Consider the following 21,116-nt stretch of genomic DNA (forward strand, 5'->3'; position numbering starts at 1 on the left):
AATCATAATTTGATAAGAATTTAGATCGAGGCAAATTGAAGGGGCTGCCTAAGGGTTGAAAACTCGTTTCCTTAGCAACTTCCGCAAAGAGAACATGTTGGAACACGCAGTGACTATAGCAGGGAGATAAGTACGCCTCTTATCAAAAATTGGCTAAAAAAGGAAATAGAGCGCTGGAACACTGCTTATTCAGAATTTCAAGCATATTTCTCTTGCATGCTAAATAAACGGATGTTAGGTAGCTGGTTCATTCACTTACTCCTCTGGTACTAGAGCTCAGTTCGAGAAGTGGCGAACAATCCAGTGCTATTCACTTGAGGTAAGTGTCGGTAACATCCATTCAACTGTGGTTAACGTTATGCATAATCGCCCAAACGAGTAAGTGACATTTTGTAATTCTCTGCCTTGCTGTGACTTTTTTAGCACTTTGCCTTTATAGTTAAAGATCCCTCCAGTCGTAATTGAGCTTAAAGAGAATAAAAACACACCCTCCACAATTCTATTGCCAGGGCCTTTTATCTCAGACTAATTAATGTTTGTTTGTTTATTTGTTTGTTTGTATGAGGAAATTCTTTTTAAAAGATCATGGTAGCGATAAGTTGTGTACAGAACACTCTCGTGTCTTTTCCACCTCTTTTCACATCATAAACTTCCTGTAGAGTAGCTAAACGGTTTAAGTTTGTTTGTCTTCGTAATCTTAACTGTTAGGATGGCTCAATTTGAATCTTTGTCTTGTAATTTAACTTATTTGAATCGAATTAATCCGAACTGCCAGTTTTTAACTCACAAATAAGGCCAGTTTTATAATTTGACGTTCAATTAGCACTAAAATAGCTAAGTAAGTTATTCGACATATCAGAATCGATGTGCATCCTCATTTGCAATGTTAAAACGATTTGAGTGTTTTTTACTATTCGGCCAAAAGCTATTTTACATTCTGCAGGGACTGCCCTCTTCGATTAAAAAAAATACACGATCCCGAAGTATTCACGAAACACACTTTCATTGGTTACTTTCCACCAATAAGAACATGGATCTGAAATGGCATCGCCATTTGGCACGAGATCTATCCTGTGTCAAAGACATTGAACCCAGTGAGACCTCGTTACGGAGCATACATCAGAAAAAGAGCTCATCAAATGCAAAACCATTTGGAGAGACATTTGATTCATTTATGATAACTGATATCGGTTTGAATTTATGATTAAAGTTCTGCAACCTTCTTAAACTTTGCCTTAAGCGCCCAAAATCTTAGTGCCAGTGCGTTGGGATCGATCTGCTGAATGCGGCGACGTGGTTTATAGGAATAGACAGGAACCCATGAGAGCGTTATCAGTATGTTTCGAACTGATCTACGCCAAGCATAGGTCAAGCTTAGGCTTCTGTTGAACAAGTTCCAACACGAGTAAAGAAAGCATATCCTTTTTTTGTGTGTAAGAGCAAAGTATCGATTTTTCTGAAGTGATTCTATGCCAAATACATGATCCATTTGTAAAGGTTACCAAGGTTTTACAGCAGCTTTTAAGATTTTATCATATTTTGTACATATCACCTTGCGAGGTCCAGTATGCATAACTTTTCAGTGTTTCATATTATATTGCTGACAACAGGCTAACAAATTAGGTAGATATCTTTTATAACATCTCCTAAAATTCAAGTGAATGAATTATTTTTCTAACACTTAATAGCTGTTTAATTATAACAAATGAATTAATTTCAAATAATTAAATTTCAGCCTGCAACATTAGATAATGATATATTGAACAGATATGTTGTAATCTAAAAAAATTAGAATGCCTTGGGCTTGCTTTTCATATCCTTGAGTTGCCAATATTATATAAAAAAGTTAAGCAGCAGAGTCTAAATTGGTTCAACAGCAAGCTCTTTAGATAAAAAATTTCATGTCAATAGTTTACTAATCCATTATTGTTCAATTCAGCTCACACCTCTCTACAACTATTATTTTTTATCATTGTTCAGTTTATAGAAATGCAGAAAGTGAGTTGTATAGTTCTGAAAGGATTCCCCCCAGTTCATTAGATTGAAAATCTAATTCTATTCATTCAAACTGGCCACAGCCTCTGAAATCAAATGATCGTGTACCATTTTAATCGCCTGAAACCAGCTTCAACACCACAGTTTGGCTGTCTAGTTTGAATTTAGCGATCTTTGGTTCAACCCTACATTTTTAAATTAAAAATAGTGCAATGCTCTATGTGAGTCACCAGCAGTACATTTTAATCAATTAAAAGATGGATAACGATCATACTTCAGGTTTAAAGCAGTGTTATTGCATGAGATGTGCCACAAATATCTTTGCAAACAGCAATATATAATTATGCACCCGTTTCAGGTTTGAAAATGTTGCATCTTCGTTCTTTTAAGAAAAGCAAGTCGAATTCTGTCGTAGAACATTTCTCTGTCTGGTTTAGAATGAACCTACATTTGCTATTCAAGGCTCTGTCTGAGGGTTCTTTTTTTTTAGTCCTAATTACATAATTAATAATTGTCTTCTTCAATTACTAATAACAATCGTCCTATAAATTTGACAACCCGAGTTTTTAATCAATGAAGGCGAAATGCTGAATTTCAGTTGCAGGCATGGCGAAGACACTTATTTCAAAAGTGTACCAAACTTGTATTAAATGTTGAATTCAGATAAATCCATTCAAACTTCAAACGATGTCCAGCATTAGTTCCCGTGTAGTGTTCGATGTGGATTTGTGAAATACTCTTCGACCACGTAAACAGCGGTAAGATTTCGGTAGATTTTGAACAGGGTGTAAAAAATTGCATTTAGCTTCGATACTTATGTTGAATGTTTGCTTTATACTGAAGTTGTACTTCAAACGTCCATTGAATTAAGGGACTTTTGTTCAGATTAGCAGCTGCGACGAGGTCATGTGGTTTAACCCGGACGACCATAGGGCAAAAGAATTTGCATTCAATAGAGCTAAACCTGCACGCAAAAGACAATTTGTTTCGATACTAATTGCCAGTTGCTAACTTGTAGCCAACCTCTTTTAGACGAAAAATAAATCAGTTAAAGGGCTTTTGACGAATTTTTCGTTGCACAGCAGCTAAACCACTTACTGTGACTCTGGCGAGGAAGTCATGCGAAGCGCTTACACACTGCTGAAAGACTGATGTATCCACCATAATCTCGCTCGGAATGCATCCATGCATGTGACATTTAAAAGCGCACATTGTTCGGCTATTTTTAAAAAAAGACAGCATCATGTTTAAAAACCGGAAGAAAGTGAACTTGTCACTCAAAGGAAATTAATACCAGATCTAAGACTCTAGAGTAAGTGATTTTGAATAAAGATCAGCTTGTGTAATATTTTAAACGAAATTTTCAGTCCGCTGGCAAACCTGTGGCTGCAACTTTCCCACGAAACATAAAGAATATGTTTGATTTGAAATGCAAATGCTCTTAGTTGTCTATCTTGATTAGAGACAACAGAAGTCTGTAAACTTTTCACTAAGATTAAACTTTTTCAAGCGCTTAATACAAAATAATGCGAACAAGAATGCTAAGTGTTGGATGAATTCCACATATAATGCTGTTTGTCTTTCTCTTTTATTTCTTTCTAAAGCCCGTTCAAATTTTTGTCAGATGGCGGTATGATTTTAGCAAAATTAATTAACCTAATGAAGTATTTACACCAATCTCTAAACATAAATAAATTAAAGAAAATACACAAGCTCCAAGTTGACCCTGAAATCAATCGCATATCATTCATGCGTGACGGAGGTCTCTGCAGAAAGTCTTCTGCGTTATGCTACGCCTTATTTCTTCTTGATAACCACTTTTCTCCCCTTTTTTCGACCAGCAAAGGGTTTATATCTAAATTTCTCAAATTGACCTTCTCTTGGAATTCAAGGAGAGAGCGATAGACTTAGTTGGTTGAAATTCTTTCGTGGTTGCCGTCGAGAATCGAGTGACGACGTTTAGCCGAAGTTATTTTATCTCCGTGACCGTGGCAGAAAGTACGTCGTACAGTCTTTCGCAGCCGGCATAGGTAAGCAACTTTGCGCACTAGAAGAATGTACAGTTAGCTAATTTTACCCTGTTTATGGCTCTATTTGTAATGTATTATAATTCATAGTGTCTTTAACTTTGTTGTTAAACCTAATAGTTTCAAGGACCGAGCGATGTTCAATGTAATGATCTCAGCGATCTCCACAGATCGCAGTGGGTTCTAACCTAATGTCAAGGTTTTTTTCATCAACGTAACTGTTTAACAGGTTTGCAAAATCAACTTCTCTCCAACTTTTTAAAGTTCCGTTGCCTGAGGGGTCATTGGACAAGCCTGTGCATGTTTCCAAAGCGAAAGCCGCAAGTTTTCATAGTACGCTTCGACCACCCGTAAATAACACTTTGACTGTTTCTTGGCACAACAAATATTCTATTGCTTGTTGAAAGACCAGTCCAAATTAGATGGGAAAAGACAACCCTTTAACTCAACGTTACGTCAATAGTCTCCATGTAATTACCAGGTGTGACCATGAATAACATCTAATGAGGTCGTAGAAGCCAAAAAATTCAGGACAGTATAACGTAAATAGCGATCTCATCGATCAAAAGATTTCGCTAATGCCTTTTTCCACCAAGTTCTAACTGTCTCTGGGAATTCATTTGACAAAAAAACTTTATCGTGTCTGTATGCCTCCAAATAATCGCTGATTTTCGAAAAATTGCTTCCAAACTTGCAACGACGTGTAGCAATCAAATCAACTTACGCGTAACACTTTCGACAATTATGCGTAATCTGTTATTGTCTTTTGAATTAGATTTAAAATAATCGCTATTCAAAGTCAGTATTACAGCATATAATAACTTAGTTTCGTTGCAATCAGTATGGGGCGCAAAAAGAAAAGGATCTGACGTTGATTTCGTTCTTTTACAAATGATCATTACCCGTTAGTAGTCAGTCAACTTTTGACTTCCGGTTAATAAAGATCCCGATTTCACAAAATCGCGTACGTTACCGCATATAATTGGTGACTTTGTTTTTCATTTCTGTTAAGCCTAAAAACAACAGAAATACAAGATACATAGTATTAAACAGTATCATATCTACAAATACTGGTTTTGAAAGAAAAACTACAAGTGAAATATACAATCATATCAGTAAAACAAATTCCATAATTTATGCTCACACCATTGAAATTTGATAAGACTGCGTGTCCATTCACTGCGCATTATAAAACAGATTTGGGCACACCGTTACAATCCACCTACCTGTGCTGTATAGCGTTAGCAGATTCGGAATAATTTTTCTAAAACTGAGTTAGGCCATAGCTTTTAAAAAAACTAATTTAGAGGATACAATTGAAAGGATTTCTTGGTAATCTCGGGTTGTTGGAATACTAGACTGGTGAACAAAGAACCAATATAAATTAAGAACAAAGATTTTTATTTTCAGACAGCCATTGGCATAGTTTTAATTTTTGAATTTGATGAAGGATTGCGCCAGTGAACCAGTCTTGGACCAGACATCCTGTAAGCTTCACTCTTAGACTAGCTTTGAAACATACCTCACTTTTCTTTCACTGCAGTCACCATTCTATGAATATCGCATACCGCATAAAAACTTATAAATAAATAAATAAATACGTAAATTAAAGCTCCCCCTTAGGGAGCTTTTCAGCCACAATGTAAACTAACTAATTGCTTAAAAATCCCCACTGGCCGGAGGCAGACCAGTGGGCTATTTACAGAGCGCAGCCGAGGAGTTAAACTAGGGGCAACCGAGAACAACTCCAGTGAGTGGCAGGGTAGAGGACTTGAACCCGGGACACCGGATTATAAGTCCAGCACCCTAACCACTCGGCCACGCCGCCTCCTGTCTGCTTACAAGCTTTAATTCGAGTGGTCACACGCTGTCCTACAATACAGTACGATGTTTTTTTTTTGTTTTTTTTTTTCATTATTAACTCTCCTCCTAGAAAGATACTCTGAATTAACTTACAACTGAATCAATCGAGGCCAGACCACAAAACTGGAAGCTACGTTCCCTACTCTTTGCGAGAATTGCGTGGTTTTATCGTTTTATCTACAAATGGATACATAAGAAACACCGTTTACAAAGCATTGCAAAACATTTCTACATGAGGTCGTAGTAGTAGCAAGTATGATAAATATTGTAAGAAATAGACAACTTTTTTGAGAGACATGTTACGGCATGCTTCTGCCATCTTCAATCAATGAGTACCTGAACGTTACGTGAGTAATTATATAGCATACAAGGAGATGAATAAAATATTTACAGTATGATGTAATTCAAAAGCGGGTACTAATTACAACGTGACACCAAACATCAAAGGTGTGAACTAAAACGCTAGAAAAATGTTATAATGCTGTAATTGTTTGTTAAGTTCAGGTTTGGTCTTATATATATAAAAAGCTTCTTTGAGTTTTAAATCAATTGAGGTGTTAGCAGAATCCAGAATACTAAAGCAAGAAAGGGAGTATTTGTTCTTACAAGAAGATGTGTTGAGTTGCTTAAAAATATGCGAGTTTTTATCGCTTTCCGTGTGCTCCTTTATCCTAGTAGAAAAGTGGCGACTAGTTTCGCCAATATAACGGGAATTACAACCCGCACAAGAAAATTGGTAAACTACCACGGATTTTAGAGTATCAGGAGTACGATCTTTAACACTGAACATGTTTTCAATTTTAAAAGAAGTGAAAACTATTTTGATATTAAGGTCCGATTTGCAAAAGCGCTTAGTGGGTTGTCGGAGTTTAAGGTTCGCTATTTTAGAATAATAGCCGACAAAAGGGAGTTTAAAGTAACGTGTAATATTGTCATCAATGTTCCGGCTATTTTGAGAGGAGGACCCGTCAAGATACCGCTTGAAAGTTTTGTCAATAATATGCGGAGGAAAAGACGTTCTATTTCCTACAATATTTCTATATAACAAAAAAACTGCTTAGAAGTTATTTAGTTAGTCCTCTTCGTGCGTTTGTGTGCAAAAGGCCTCGGCTAGAGAACACCATTGATTTCTGTCGATTGTCAACCGGTGAAGCTGCTCCTATGTCCAGCCTTTGTCCCTAATTTCCCTTCCCACGGGTCCCCTTCAAGTTTCCTTGGGGCAGCACAGTAGCTCTCATTGTATTGATCACGTTCAAGTTTATCATCCAAAACTGAAAACAAAAATCAGCTGAAGCTGCACGAAAATTAGTGCCAGAGCTCGTTTCGTTTGTCAAACACGACGATCGTTTGTAGAATCGAAATTTTTAGTCGCTTTCCACACCCGAAGCTCTGCATGAGAGACCTGTACAATGGCAGCGTCACAGTTGGATTAATTTTTAAGTGTTATCTAGAACTGAAAATTCATTGAATTGAAGATCATTAACACTACTACAAGAAAATATCATTCAGTAGCTTTCATATAAATGCTGACACATAAGGGGGTCGTCCAAAGCTTGAAACGAGAACAGCATGATAAACAGACCCAGACGGAAGAAAACTGCCCGGTAGCAGTTTCATTTGAAAACAGAATTAAAAGTAAGTTAATTTAATAGTAAGCTTTCACTAATAAGGATTTCGTTCATTGGCTCAGAAGATTCATCTTGAACAACTTCCAGTTAAAATGAAAGTATCGCTTGAAAGTGCATGATTGGCAAGCACCATGATAGTAGCCTCAAACATTAGATTATGATACGCCTTAAAAGCTTCAGGTTCGCCGAGTTGAGACATTTAAAACCCATCGTTTATAACATAATTCATGTTTCTATGTCGAAGAACTCTCTAAAAGCTTTGAATGGAATTATGGCAAGTTTCACCGTCCACAAACTTTTTAATGGGCGTTTACAAGCAGACAGCTGACTAATCGTTAACCGACCATGGTTACATTCCATTTTCGTCTGGCAGAATGAACATTACCGACCTAAATGTCTCAAAAATAATGATGATATTATAACAAAGATAATAAGTGAACTCAAAACTACTACATGGTCATTATCATATCCGAAAGGGAGCCATTTCTTTAAATATTTGTCTGAACTTGAAAACTATAAAACCGGACTTTAAACTTACGTTGGGCACGTGCCAGGCTCGAGGCAATACACAAGCCTTCAATAAAAATAATTTCACAAATTTGAATGATTATCGGTTACCATTTTTAATTAACGTGCTTGCGAACCGCAAAAATGATCAACTTGTTTTCTTGGAGGCATCATGGATCATAGAATAGGTATTCTAACCACAATATCATGAATTTAGATTGATGTTGTTTACGTGGAATGGAGCTGCAAAGTGATACAGAAATTTGAACGGAAGTAGGACCAAGCCACAGTAAAAGCGATAAAAAAGACTTGCGAAGCAAGATCAGGGTTAACTACTTGGGGAAATATATCTTATCAGGTTCGTAACCAATTAAAAATGTTTTTCACCGTTGGAATCAATGGGGCAGCTTGCCTAGGCAGGTTTCAACTTTGACTTTAATGGAGAATGGGTCTTGTCATACAATGCATTCAATACATTCGTTATAACCACGAATCTTCACCGCGATTTGAAAGCAATATTTACTGCGTTTTTAGATCATGGCCTTTTTGTGATTATGCGTACAAACTGACATCCATGTAGTTTCGAAACTAGTATGGGTGCTGTCTTGGCAAATTCCCCAACCAAATCCGACATGTTTGCATATAAGCCAAAGCTAATAAAATGCCTTGACTATGCTCTGAGAACCGTATTTCCGCTTCCAAAATAAATTCTAAAAAAGTTAAGTCCTGACCTCATAGATACACATCATCTCCTGCCGTCTGTAGGACTGTAGACTGAAAATGATATCTATCAGCAAGGAGTTTCGATTCTTCATTAAAAGATCAGGCTTAAAACCAAACGTCAAAGGAGTATCATACTCCTTTCAGCTCTAAATGAGTTTTCCCTTTGTCTGTAAACAGGAACTTCATGTTTCTGAAGCGCTCATGTGGAACACGACTTTTAAAAATAAATCTATTGTAATGATTAGATACCGCTTATTTTTCAATAGGTAGCTATTGGGTGAAACATAGTTCATATCAAGCAGAGATTTAGGTACGTTCTGTAAGGGAAGTTTCGATCTTGTTAGTGCAGCCTTATAACTGACACTGTGACTCAAATGTGAGTTATGTTTAAGTTACGTTCTTTCTTCTCGAATCTTCACGCAAGGATCTCGAACTAACTGCATAAATTTGCTTCAATCGTCGGCAAAGGCATTCAGTAAGTAAAATATGAAAGATTATTTTTAGTTCATTCATTCATCTAGGCTGGCTTTTTGTACAATATCTGAAAAAAGAAAAAAAAAAAAAAAAAAACGACAACAACGCCAAGGATTCCACTCTAAAATAATCCTCTCAGTGAAAATTTTGCTTTATCGAGACTTCATCTCTTGGTTTCGTTATCAAAACCTAAATAGCTAAATTACTCACAGAAAAACTTCAACCGTAAGGATTTACTAATTGTTACGTTTTGGTTTTCATTTGCTTATATCACCATATGGAAATATTGACGGTTATTACCTAAATTGCGTTTGATCTTATTGATGTAATTTTCCTGGCATCAGAGAGGTTTCATGAACTAATGACTGAAAATCGCCTATCCGTTATGAAATGGAGGCCAATTTATCAAACTGCATCCCATTTCGAAAGTGATGAGTGTCAATTCCTCTGCTGTTTTATTATTCACGGCAGGAGTTTGCTAATTCAGGTGTGAGTTACGATGTTAACGTCATAGAATCTAACCTCTACTTTGAAGGAAACATCAACGTGATAACTCACAGCTTTAGGTAAATACCAAAGAGGTAAGCTTAAGTCAAGAGGAAACGGGGGTAGTACGAAGATGGCGAAAAACATAGGTAATTAAAGATGCCAAACTTGAAGCGCCCTTTAAATTTAAAGGCCAAATTGTTTTAAAAGGCATGAACCGTAAAAACCTTTTAACTTGAATGTGAGCAGTTGGCTAATGAGACAATAGTTTCAATTCATTGACCCCCGCTTGTTCAAAGGTTGGATATCACTATTGACTGGATAGCTATTTCCGTTTGGCCATTACCTATCTGCCGAAATGTAATTTATTTCAACTGTTTTTATACAACTGGACCCAGGACTATGATTCCTCTTTCTCGCACAAACAAGGTTTACTCGAAGGAAAAACAAAGCAAGTTTTGAAGCAGTCAATCAATCAATTATCGAAAGTCGACAACACTGTCAAGTTTTGATACTGTCTTGGATTTTCATCAGTTTGCAATGTCTATGAATTTTTAAGCTGAATCAAGTAGTTAGACGTGAAGTACAAGGAAGATTCCCATGCAGAACAAACAGCTTTTCTATTTTCAGCGATGGTGCTGAAACAGCCTTTTAAAGATGAAAAGTCGACTTCCTGATTTTGACGCTAATCAGGTATTCTGAAATATATGTGACGTCTATTCAAGGAATTGCGTACTGCTGATGGTCGTGAAAACTCTCTGTGAATGCGGAAGATGAAACACCCACCGATTCAAAATGCCTTGGTTAACCAAACAATGAAAACAGCTTCATTTGTTTCCCTTAAACTTTTACATGTATCATCAAAAGTTATTCCTGATGTCGAATAGTTTTTTTAGGACACAAAAATTGTTAATGCTTTTCTATTCAGGTTCAAGTCCATCGATCTTTTGACGTGAAAAATCTTAATTCAGCAGAGATAGAGATTAAAAGAAGAGTACTTGGGTGAAATTTCGTATTAATTACTGATTTTCAGCCAAGCAACTCCAAACTAGACAAAAGCATAAAGTTCTATCATCCTCTTGCTCCTTTTAGAATGTCATGTGACGTTACCGCAGCAATCTATTTGTACCAACCCTTTCAAGTATAAAATTTTTCTACGAAGTGCAGACAAACGGCTATTATTCCTATTTAGGGATTTCATCTCTGCTGTCTACCATTGGTTTCAGTGATTAGGTTACCAAACATGGTCTTCATTCTATTTTAGTCTTTTGACGTCATACTTGTGCTTCTTTGTATTCTTCAATGGCTACCATGGCAACGTTCCCTCCAGTACATCATTCGCACGAAAATCTATCCATCTGCCCTCTGCCAAGTGACTTCCTCGATCAGGACATGCAGCACTTGTGGAGCCTTGTGAATCCTGGTCCTTTAAATTTTGAAGAAGAATTTCTCAATGGTTCCATGGATTTCACCATGTTGAACGATATGGCAGACGAAAATAGCGTTGTTGATTCATTATATAACCCACAAACGGATCTCGGTGCGCAAGGCGGGGTAAATACTTTCCAAACGCCTCCTACACCAGAACCTGAGCCAGATTTCCCACAAAAATTTTCCCCTGAGATTCAAGCGGTAACCAGTCAACCACAGCAAATGTCATCTCATGGCCTTAATATTTTGAATGAAGGAAACTTTAAGAGCCAAGAGAGAGAGCCAACATCTCCCATGGAGATCCAGCAAGGAGAACCCAGAGGTTTGTTAGATGTTTTTGAGAGAAACACTGTTGCTGCTTATATCCCTAAAGCGACTACGTATGTCCCAGAGCTGGGGTTTATTAGTCCGTGAGTTTTGAGGGAGAACACTTCTCGAACCTTCAATTCCATATTTGGGCAAAAGTTTAAAACCTTGCTTTTGATTGGCCGGCTGATAAACCTCAGTTTGTTTTAGAGAATATGGGAAACTTTAGGCGCTTCTAGGTTATAAGCTTCTATTATGTCTTATCTTTTAACTCTAAGAAGTGAACAAGTTGTAAATACTCTTGGCAAAATTCAGTTCACTGTCACGGGAATTGATTAATTCATCAGCTGGATTGTGTTATATCGATGCACGATAGTAGGTAGAGTTTTCAGATAAATGGACGACAGAAGAAAGGAAGAAATAATTACTTGTCAGATTTTATGAAGAAAAGATAACGTTGGACCATACTTTGCTAGGCTTCACAAGCATTGGTCACTTTTTTCAAAGCTGAGAGATGCTTTGTAGTTAACCAAAACAAATATGTTTTCATTCAACGATTTAATGAAACAAATATGTCACGTAAGGTTCTACTTTGTCTGGTCTTTCAGATTCTACAGAAAGTAAGAGGACGGAAAACAACGATCTGGAAAGTAAGAAAGATCTTTTTCCAAAAGTTGATCAAAAGTCTATGATAAGAATTGGTGGGAGAAAAGGCTGAGTATTCCTTTCTCCTACTTTCCCAAATGGGTTTTCATAACATTCTCAGTTTCACCCTCATAATTCCACAAAAATCAACAGTCCCAACCCAAGCTTAAAAACAGAGGACTATTATAACCATTTTTACTGCCAATTCCATTACCACTGCCATTACTTTCGTCATTATCATTGGACAAGGACATCGCATTTGCCACTGCCTTTTGTCCTTTCCTTTCCCATAGCTAATCCAATTGCCTACGCCAAAGACAGGCCATTTTCATTGGCAATGCAATTGTGTGCGCCTTTGGCAATGCCTTTGCCATTCCAAATTCCTATTGTCTCTGCCATTGTCATTCCCACTGCCATTGCCATAACTATTTCTAGACATTTTCATTGCTATTAGAGCTACCGCTGCTATTGTCATTACCATTGCCACTGCCACTGCCATGGCCATGGCCAGCGCTAGACATTGGCATTGCCATTGCAGCTGCCGCTGCTATTGCCATTTCCATTGCCAGTGCCAGTACCAGTGCCATCGCCATTGCCATTGCCATCGCCATTGCCATTGCCATTGCCATTGCCATTGCCATTGCCATTGCCATTGCCATTGCCATTGCCATTGCCATCGCCATCGCCATCGCCATCGCCATTGCAATTGCCATTGCCATTACCATTGCGGCTGCTGGTGCCATTCCCTTTACCATCGCTAATCCCATTGCGGTTGCCACTAACACTACCATTGCCATTGCTGTATCCATAACTAAATTTATTACACGACACGGGAAGTCAGAGGGCCAATAACTAAAATCAATCAATCAAAATGCTCTATTGCCGGTCAATATTCTCTCAGTATTGGACCGAGCTCTGTCCCGAATGGTCCCGAATGATACTGCACTTGTGTCCCTTTGAACTTTAGTCGTATAATAAATCTCTTATTAACCAAGCTTGCTCGGGACCGTACTGGAAGAATATCGGCCCTCGGTATTTTTTGTACGGACCTCGCTGCGCTCAGTCCGTACTGTCAAGACCCCGGGCCGATATTCTCCCAGTACGGCTCTCGCGCTTGGTTAATAAGATATATATATTGTCACTGCCATTACTTTATTATAACATAACTAAAGCAAAGCGCGCGCTCTGATTGGTTAATTCAGCATCTACTATTTGCCCATGGGTGCATGCTGCTGACGTGGACAAATGCTAAGGCTATTTTTCCGCGCGCGCTTGTTTTTTCTGATCACGTAAGATTTGTTAAATAAAAGGGAACTCTTGTTCCAATGTATCAATGTTATGTTAGAAAACAAATGCTGAACGCCATAGCGTGTACTATTGAGTTATGGATGCACTTGGGAGGTTTGCTAAGCACTCAAGAAGCTAGAGTCGCAGTCGGCTATCACCTCGGGCGACTCTTACGCTTCTTTCGTGCTTAGCGACCTCTCGCATGCATCCATAACTCAATAGTACACACATGGCGTTCACCATTTGTTAATTTGTCTTTGTCGTCGTCGTTTACCTTACCACAACCGTTATCTTTACCGTTACCGTTATCGATACCCTAATAGTTAGCTCAGCTTTATCGTTATAGTCATTAGTTTTCTCATTCGTTTAAGTCCTTGACCAATTGAGCTAACCGCCTCCCGGTTAGCTCAATTGGTAGAGCGCCGGACTGTTGTACGGGAGGTCGTGAGTTCAAATCCGGCCGGACCAACACTCAGGGTCTTTAATTAACTGAGAAGAAAGTGCTGCCTTTGTAATAATATCTGCAAATAGTTAGACTTTCTAGTCTTCTTGGATGGGGACGATAAATGGAGGTCCCGTCTCCTGCAGGGTTTGGGTAGGAGACGTTAATTTCCCACACACGAGATTACTGTGTGATGGATGTCCTCCCTGGGGTGGGGTGGGTGGGTAAAAAAGGGGTTAGGTGTCAATTGGTACGAAAGTCCTGTTCCTCTCTCCTGCCATTCCTGTGGCGAATGAATTAAACTTAAACTATTCTTAACTCTATCTTTTAGAAGAAGAAGACAATGTCGAAGAGGATCGTCCAGCTCGTCGCTGCCATTCCAGATATGCACTTCGCAATATCAATGGAGGCTCATCCAGCAAGCAATGCCGACCAACAGGTATACTAGCTCATAACAATCTAGACCTTGAAGTTCTGTTTTTATTCTGTGATGATGCTCAGAAACTCGCAAGATATCCACAGGAAGCTTAAAAACCAATACATTTGATCACTGACGAATATATATTATAGTCAGTAAAGCCCCGTCTACACGAGCAATTTTTATATGGCAATTTTTATGTGGCAATTTTTATTTTCCCGTGTAGATGATGAAAAATGACCAATTTTTATGTGACAACTGCATTTGCTGAAAAGCTGGCGTGTTAGTTTTTATGTGGCAAATAAAAATTGCCACATAAAAAAATTGTCCGTGTAGATGAGACGCCACATAAAATGTAACAAACGCGCCTAAAGCTGCAACACGTCTGGCACGTCTTCTGACTTTCGCCATCTTGCTTTTTTCCTTTCCATGAGCATCTCCGCTGTGCAAAATTATTACTGACTCAAATTAACAACAAATGTTTGTCGAGCCATCTCCACGGGCAAATAAAAATTGCCACAAACAGTTGCCACATAAAAATTGCTCGTGTAGACGGGGCTTAACAGTTAGTGGAAGTGGTCGCGAAAGGGAGAGACTCAGGTAATGAATGTTCTTGCACACGGCTGGCATGTTCTGTGCAACTAACGTTGCATATGGTTTGTGACACCCCAAGATTTTCAATCACCATCGCGTTTAAAAGAAAGGGCTTTGCCGGTACTGCAAAACGACCAGTTTGAAAACAAATTAGTCTTCTACCACTTTTATTTGGTCGGAAAACGACGTCAAATGAAAAATATCCATCTCTGCTTGTGTCCTCCTCCTCCTCCCTCCATCGGATTAGCCATAAAAATTCCCGAGTGATTGAATGGAAACCGTTTCAGTTGATAAGGGTCCTCGAGTCAGTTTTTGATGGGATGAAACATATAAACCTCAACGAAGGCTTCGAACAGAAGTCACAAAAGCGCTTTCCAAATGAGTTTCCAAAGTAGTTACAACGGTTTGTCAAAGTAAAGGAAAGTGTCATCAGGAACCAGTGACACTTTAAAAATTCCTCTTAATCGTTGCGTGAGTGAAATAATTCAATTCGTTAGTTTCATTTTTTTATTTCTAGTTCGGAAAACAGTTGTCTTGTGGAAGTTTCTCGAAGAACTTCTTGATAAAGGTGAAGAAAACTGTGTGAGTTGGGTCTCGAAGGAAGAGGGAACTTTTAAATTCGTCGACTCCAAGCTGGCTGCAAAACTCTGGGGCCAACGAAAGAACAAACGTAATATGACTTACGAAAAGCTGAGTAGAGCTCTACGGTATTACTACGACCGACGAATTATGTTTCACGAAGAAGGACAAAAGCTTATCTACAGGTTTGGAGAGGTTGTTATGAAGAACAGGAGACCAAGCACTGAAGAATCTCCTTCGCAGATTCTGAACGGAACAATGTAAGCCTCTGTGGGGTTGAAGACTTTGATCACGGTTTGTCAATCACGTGGTCATTTTTTAACTCGAATTATGCGAAAGTCCATAACGATTGCGTCTTATTGGCTAATCTCGTCGTATGTGGTAGAGAATTGCACGTCGAAATATAGGTTTTTTAAAATGCAAGAGGGAGCCGGAAGGTAACGAAGTGATTGTTTTATAAATTCTTTGTCCGATTTGATAATTAATTGATTGAATGAGGGCTAAATGATTCACTAACTGATCGAGGGGTTAATTGGTTGATTGATTTGTGGCTGGTGGATGGAAGGATCGGTTGTTTTCTTATCTAACTGCTCTACGCTAACGGGTAGGTGGACTTCATTGAATTCTTCAATCCTTAAAACAAATATATGATAAAGAAAAATAGCAAATTAGGACGTTTTCTAAAGATTTAATAGCTTTTTCTCGACTTAACCCCTATGAGTGATCAAGACAAAATTTCACGATAAATGAACGTTTAAACGTTTGTTTTGCGATAAGAGAGTCAGGTAATCTGGATCAATCGTGTATTGATCGCGAAGTTTCGCCTGCTCTCAGTGCTTGTCTTCGACAGTCGAAACGTCGTGATCCATATACCGTTGATTTTCCTCACTCGTACATCGTTAGGCGAACTATTCAACGTTCAGTTATGTAGAAATCCACGATAAACAACATTTTCTTAATACATCACTTCTTTTTGCAATACCAATGCAATGCAAGCAGGCAAGTAGAAAACAGAATAAAAAACAGAAAAACAGAAAGTAGAAAACATAGTATCAATTAGGAGGTTATCAGTTCATCCAAATAACATTAGAAAGAGAGTATGGCTGGTAATAAAGAGAATTTCTGAATGAGATCTTGGGAATAAAAGGGTTAAAAAGATATATTAGAAAAAAATCGGTCAAGGTTGGAGAAAATAAATCGGATTGTGAGCCATTAACCTAAAAAATGAATTGCATTTTGCAAATGTAATGCATTTTTTTTAAACACCAAAAAGCTAGAGCGGCGAAACTCCCTTTACCTGTAGAAGAACCCAAAAGAAATGTACGCATACTTAAAAAGAGGCACCAATGAATGAAACTAAGAACATTAAAAATGATTGAAGAAAAGTAAGGCTCTATCTTCCTTAGTATCTGCAAGTGTAACAGTCCTGATTCTTCAAATAAATGGAGGTTGTTCAAAGAGGATAGTTTGAAAGGAAAAATGATTATATCAAGTTTTAAATTTTATGATTGTAAAATTATAATATTCAGAAAATTAATCACTGATCTACTTGATGCGCGGGATTTTTATTTTGGAAGTAAATGATATTTGTTTCAATTTTGCGATGAAAACCTTTTGTAAAGTTTAAATCTTCAGGAATACTTAGACGTAATTCCTTAAACAGATATGATTCTGTAATAACCTAACTGCTGTGCAGTAATTTTACATCAAACCTTAATGAAACACGCAGGACGTGATCTCTTAAATGTATATGTTTTTTTATCAAACTTAAGTACTTATCTCGGTAAATGGACGCAGCGATAAGCTCTGTAATCTTCATTGCAATAAACATTTTGCAATTGCCAATCACTTATTGATATTTCTCATTTTTCGTGCATTGTAACACGCAGAAGGTTGGGGAGTGGAAGTTTGCTGATCCTGTGGATGGAAAAAGAAGTTGGGGGGGGGGGGGAAGGGAGAGGAGCAGCTGGGTATCACTCAAGGGAGACTGGGATAAAGTTGACGAAGTTATTAGGTTTCAGTCCTTTCCTGGCCGTCACTTCGCGGGAAGGTCAGCATTTAGACAGGTGATAAATCACATTTCCTGCATACTTAGAGGTAAGACTGACGGCACTGATACCAAAAACTGGCAAATTGATTGAGATACTCTTGGCTGCGCCAATAAAGACTTAAATTTTCCTGTAACTCTGCTGATTTCCATGCAAGATAATCTTAAGAGGGAACAGACATATCCATGCTATTTTCTTTTCTTAGTTAGTGGGAATCATCGTATTTTTTACTTCATATCATTTTCAAATTGTTTCGCACAAGATATGGTTCGTTCGCCTTTAGAAAAACGTCTGAAAAAACGGCGTAATTTTTGCGTCTTACCGGCGCCCCTCCATTCGTGGATGACTCGCACTTCGAGCTCGCCTCGAACTTGCCTCGCGCTTGCCTCCGTTTAGATGAAGAACGCAAGAAATTTCGCCTCTTCCGCAGGCTGCTTTGAAGCTGGGTCGTTCTCCAATATATCAGATAAGACAGAGTCGATAGATGGGGGCGAGATTAATTCACTCAATAATGCGTTTAACGCTCTCCGTCGATAGTTTCTTTTGTTTATATTTCATTACACAAGTTAACACAATCGATTCTAAAACTGCCGCATTTTTCTTGCAGAAAAGGCCGAGGCTAACCTTAATTATTCATGTCGGAACAATTTTTCGAAAATGATCAGTTTTAGGTTCTTTCATTGTCGATGTACCTGTTATTTGTGTGTACCAAGTGATGAGCAAATAAAACAGAAATCTTATCAGAACGAACGTTCATAGCTCTGATAATACCTTCGTACAGTTTCACTTCAAAGGGCGAGTCGCACCGTCTTTGTCCGAATATGCGAGACTGAAAAGTTCGAAGAAGGCAAATTTTTACAGCTAGCTCTTTACTGTAAACTAATAATAGAGCATTACGCACTCTTTGTTGTTCCCAGCGAATATCTCACCTTGACGATCACACTACCCTTTCACATGTTACCCACGCGTTCAAACCATTTACTCCAGGGGATATTACTAGAAAATAGAGCAGTCAAATGGGAGGAGCATTGAAAAAAAGAGAAAACAAGACTTAATGGAACACTGTATAATTGTTTAATTGATTCTTTACTTGCGCACTATTTTGTTGTTGTAGAGAAAAGAAAAAATCACGTCGTTATATAGAAAACACATTGCCTTCCGCTCATGAGCTCTATGGAATGGAGAATTTTTTTCTTCGACTGATCTTTTTTGTAACAATAAGGTAGCTGACAAGCTTAGTTGGTACAGTAAGATTGAGTAACTGTTTTCAAAAAAGGCAACGACAACAGTGGAAACTGTAAAGAAGCTTATTCTCTTCCGCGGTTCGGTTTTTAAGTTTTTTTCCCGCTGATCCGTATTTCCAGAGCAGAGGGTGCAAAACGGACATGCGTACATCCGGTTCTACGCCATACAAAAAAGTAGACGGAACGATATGTCATTGTTAAGATTCGATAATGCAACTCGGCTTTTTTATTCTTTATCGGCCTGCTTTTCTTTTGCAAGGCTTACCACACGATGCAAATATTTTGTCGGCGTAACTGCAGAATACCCCGCAAATCGAAGTAAATTTCACGAAGCCGGCTACGCGGTACCCAGAAAATGATTAATTCAAATGAGAATTAAATTTCAAGGCAGTTAGGACAAATGAATTCAAAATGGCGCAGCAAGGCTCTATGCTGGCTACGCACTACGCTCTACGCCGCGTTGATAACAAAGACAGAGTATTGTGCATTCCTTGCTTTGTTAGCTTGAGAGCCCTGGGTCAAAGCCTATCAGTAATTCCACCTTCAAGACGCTGATATTTATTTGTGCGCCTTGATGAATATATAATTTAAGACAGATTGTCTTGTATTCTACAGTTACTTTACTTTTACGCGTCAAAGAACTAGGACGGTCAGAGAAAGGGCAATAGTTTTCTACGTATGCACCAAAATACTTAATAGTGGCTCAGGCTGTCAACAGATATGAAATGGGTAGCAGTATTGGCGGTGCCAGACAATGTGCTTACAATGATGATAATAACTGACGCAGAAAACTTGCTTACCGCATCGATAAAACTCGCGCTCGACTGGACTAGTCGGCGTTTGCATGCTGTGCATGCGAAATTCCCACGAAAGGAAGCCAAATCAAGAATTTACGTCAACACAGTCATTCCCTAAATCTGGTCTCCAAATAGAAATCTAGAACTGGAACAGACAAGAAAAGAAAAAATTAACAACGGTTCGCGTATTCTTTTCTCAGACGTCAATTGTTTATCCCTTTTTTGTTACGTCAATCGACGCTTCGAAAGTGGAAACCTGCGTTCGTGTTTTGGCCATGATTTAACGCCGCCGTGTTAGATTTCTGAAAATAAAGATAGCAGAAAGAGTTAGAGAGAACATTTCTGTAAATGCTACCGAGAGTGAAGACTGGGACTAGGAATTCTTCGCAGGTGACGGACAATCCATATTTGGTGATCCACTCTTTGTGTGTTTTTTAGTGCTTCGTTTCGTTTCTTTTCAGACCGCAATGTAATTACTCATCTTTATCGTTTGCTGACGCTAGGTTGAAATCATTTTCGTAGACAGTAAGATATTGTATTTCATTTTGATAAACCGGAAGCGTCTCCAATCAAACTATCATACAGGAGTGTTTTAAGTATTGTGCTTCGTACGTCAAATTTTTATAAATTTCCCCCAACGGTTCATTAGATTGAAAATCTAACTCTATTCATTCAATCTGGCCACAGCCTCTGAAATCAAATGATCGTGTATCACTTTAATCGCCTAAAACCAGCTTCAACACCACAGTTTGGCTGTCTAGTTTGAATTTAGCTATCTTTGGTTCAACCCTACATTTCTAAATTTAAAAATCGTGCAATGCTCTATGTGAGTCACTAGCAGTACATTTTAATCAGTTAAAAGATGGATAACGATCCTACTTCAGGTTTAAAGCAGTGTTATTAGGGACTTTAAGCAAACCACGACGGCTACGGCAACGAGAACGTGGAAAAACAATAGATCTAATTGGCAGAACAATAGCCCAGCACGTGCGTTTTAAAACTTTGTACATTTCTCAGCCGTCCTTTGCAAAACAACAACGTGAAATCACCCAAATTTGCGTCGTCTGCGAAGCGAAACCGCGGCGGCAAATTATTGTAATTTCCATTTGGAACTCAACGCTACTTTTATGCGTTATGTTGAGTTTGAGGTCTGGCGCCCTATGAGACGGTAAGCATATGCAGCCATTTCGAAATTCTAAGTAAAAGTAGAAACTCATTCTTTAATCGACGTCTTCCGTGGAGTTGCCGTCCCGACTTCTTAAAGTTCCTATTGCATAAGATGTGCCACAAATATCTTTGCAAACAGCAATAATTATGCACCTTCAGGATTTGAAAATGTTGTATCTTTGTTCTTTTAAGAAAAGCAAGCTTGAATTCTTTCGTAGAACATTTCTCTGTCTGGTTTAGAATGAACCTACATTTTTTTTTTTTTTTTCAAGGCTCTGTTTGAGGGTTCTTTTTTTCAGTCGTAATGACATAATCTATACTTGTCTTCTTCAATTACTAATAACAATCGTTATATAAATTTGACAACCTGACTTTTTAATCAATGAAGGCGAAATGCTGAGTTTCAGTTGCAGGCATGGCGAAGACACTTATTTGAAAACTGTACCAAACTTGTA

At 38.2% G+C, this 21,116-nt stretch overlaps 1 protein-coding gene across 9 annotated transcripts; it reads left to right on the top strand.

Annotated features, from left to right (window-relative positions):
- Positions 1 to 180: 180 nt before the first annotated feature.
- LOC111324848 (uncharacterized) lies at positions 181 to 17,253 on the top strand. 9 transcript variants are annotated; one of them, XM_088760920.1, is made up of 6 exons: positions 9,060 to 9,218; positions 9,689 to 9,783; positions 10,968 to 11,456; positions 12,049 to 12,141; positions 14,146 to 14,253; positions 15,344 to 17,253. In XM_088760920.1, exons 3-6 carry the CDS (start codon positions 11,006 to 11,008, stop codon positions 15,667 to 15,669), a joined length of 978 nt encoding a protein of 325 aa, XP_088617046.1. In that variant the 5' UTR covers positions 9,060 to 9,218; positions 9,689 to 9,783; positions 10,968 to 11,005; the 3' UTR covers positions 15,670 to 17,253. The 9 variants fall into 9 exon arrangements, with proteins under 9 accessions (XP_088617041.1, XP_088617040.1, XP_088617048.1 ...); XM_088760915.1 differs by lacking the exons at positions 9,060 to 9,218; positions 9,689 to 9,783 and adding an exon at positions 181 to 319; XM_088760914.1 differs by lacking the exons at positions 9,060 to 9,218; positions 9,689 to 9,783 and adding an exon at positions 3,725 to 4,025.
- The last annotated feature ends 3,863 nt before the right edge of the window (positions 17,254 to 21,116 follow it).

Source organism: Stylophora pistillata, chromosome 5 (assembly GCF_964205215.1).
Source record: "Stylophora pistillata chromosome 5, jaStyPist1.2, whole genome shotgun sequence".
NCBI classification, from domain to species: Eukaryota; Metazoa; Cnidaria; class Anthozoa; order Scleractinia; family Pocilloporidae; genus Stylophora; species Stylophora pistillata.

What these genes read in the sequence shown, in the direction of transcription:
- LOC111324848 (XM_088760915.1), top strand. Translation starts at nt 11,006, where the DNA reads ATGGCTACCATGGCAACGTTCCCTCCAGTACATCATTCGCACGAAAAT. An exon ending in AAAGTCTATGATAAGAATTG is followed by an intron (nt 12,142 to 14,145) that starts GTGGGAGAAAAG and finishes TCTATCTTTTAG; the next exon opens with AAGAAGAAGACAATGTCGAA. An exon ending in CAAGCAATGCCGACCAACAG is followed by an intron (nt 14,254 to 15,343) that starts GTATACTAGCTC and finishes TTTTATTTCTAG; the next exon opens with TTCGGAAAACAGTTGTCTTG.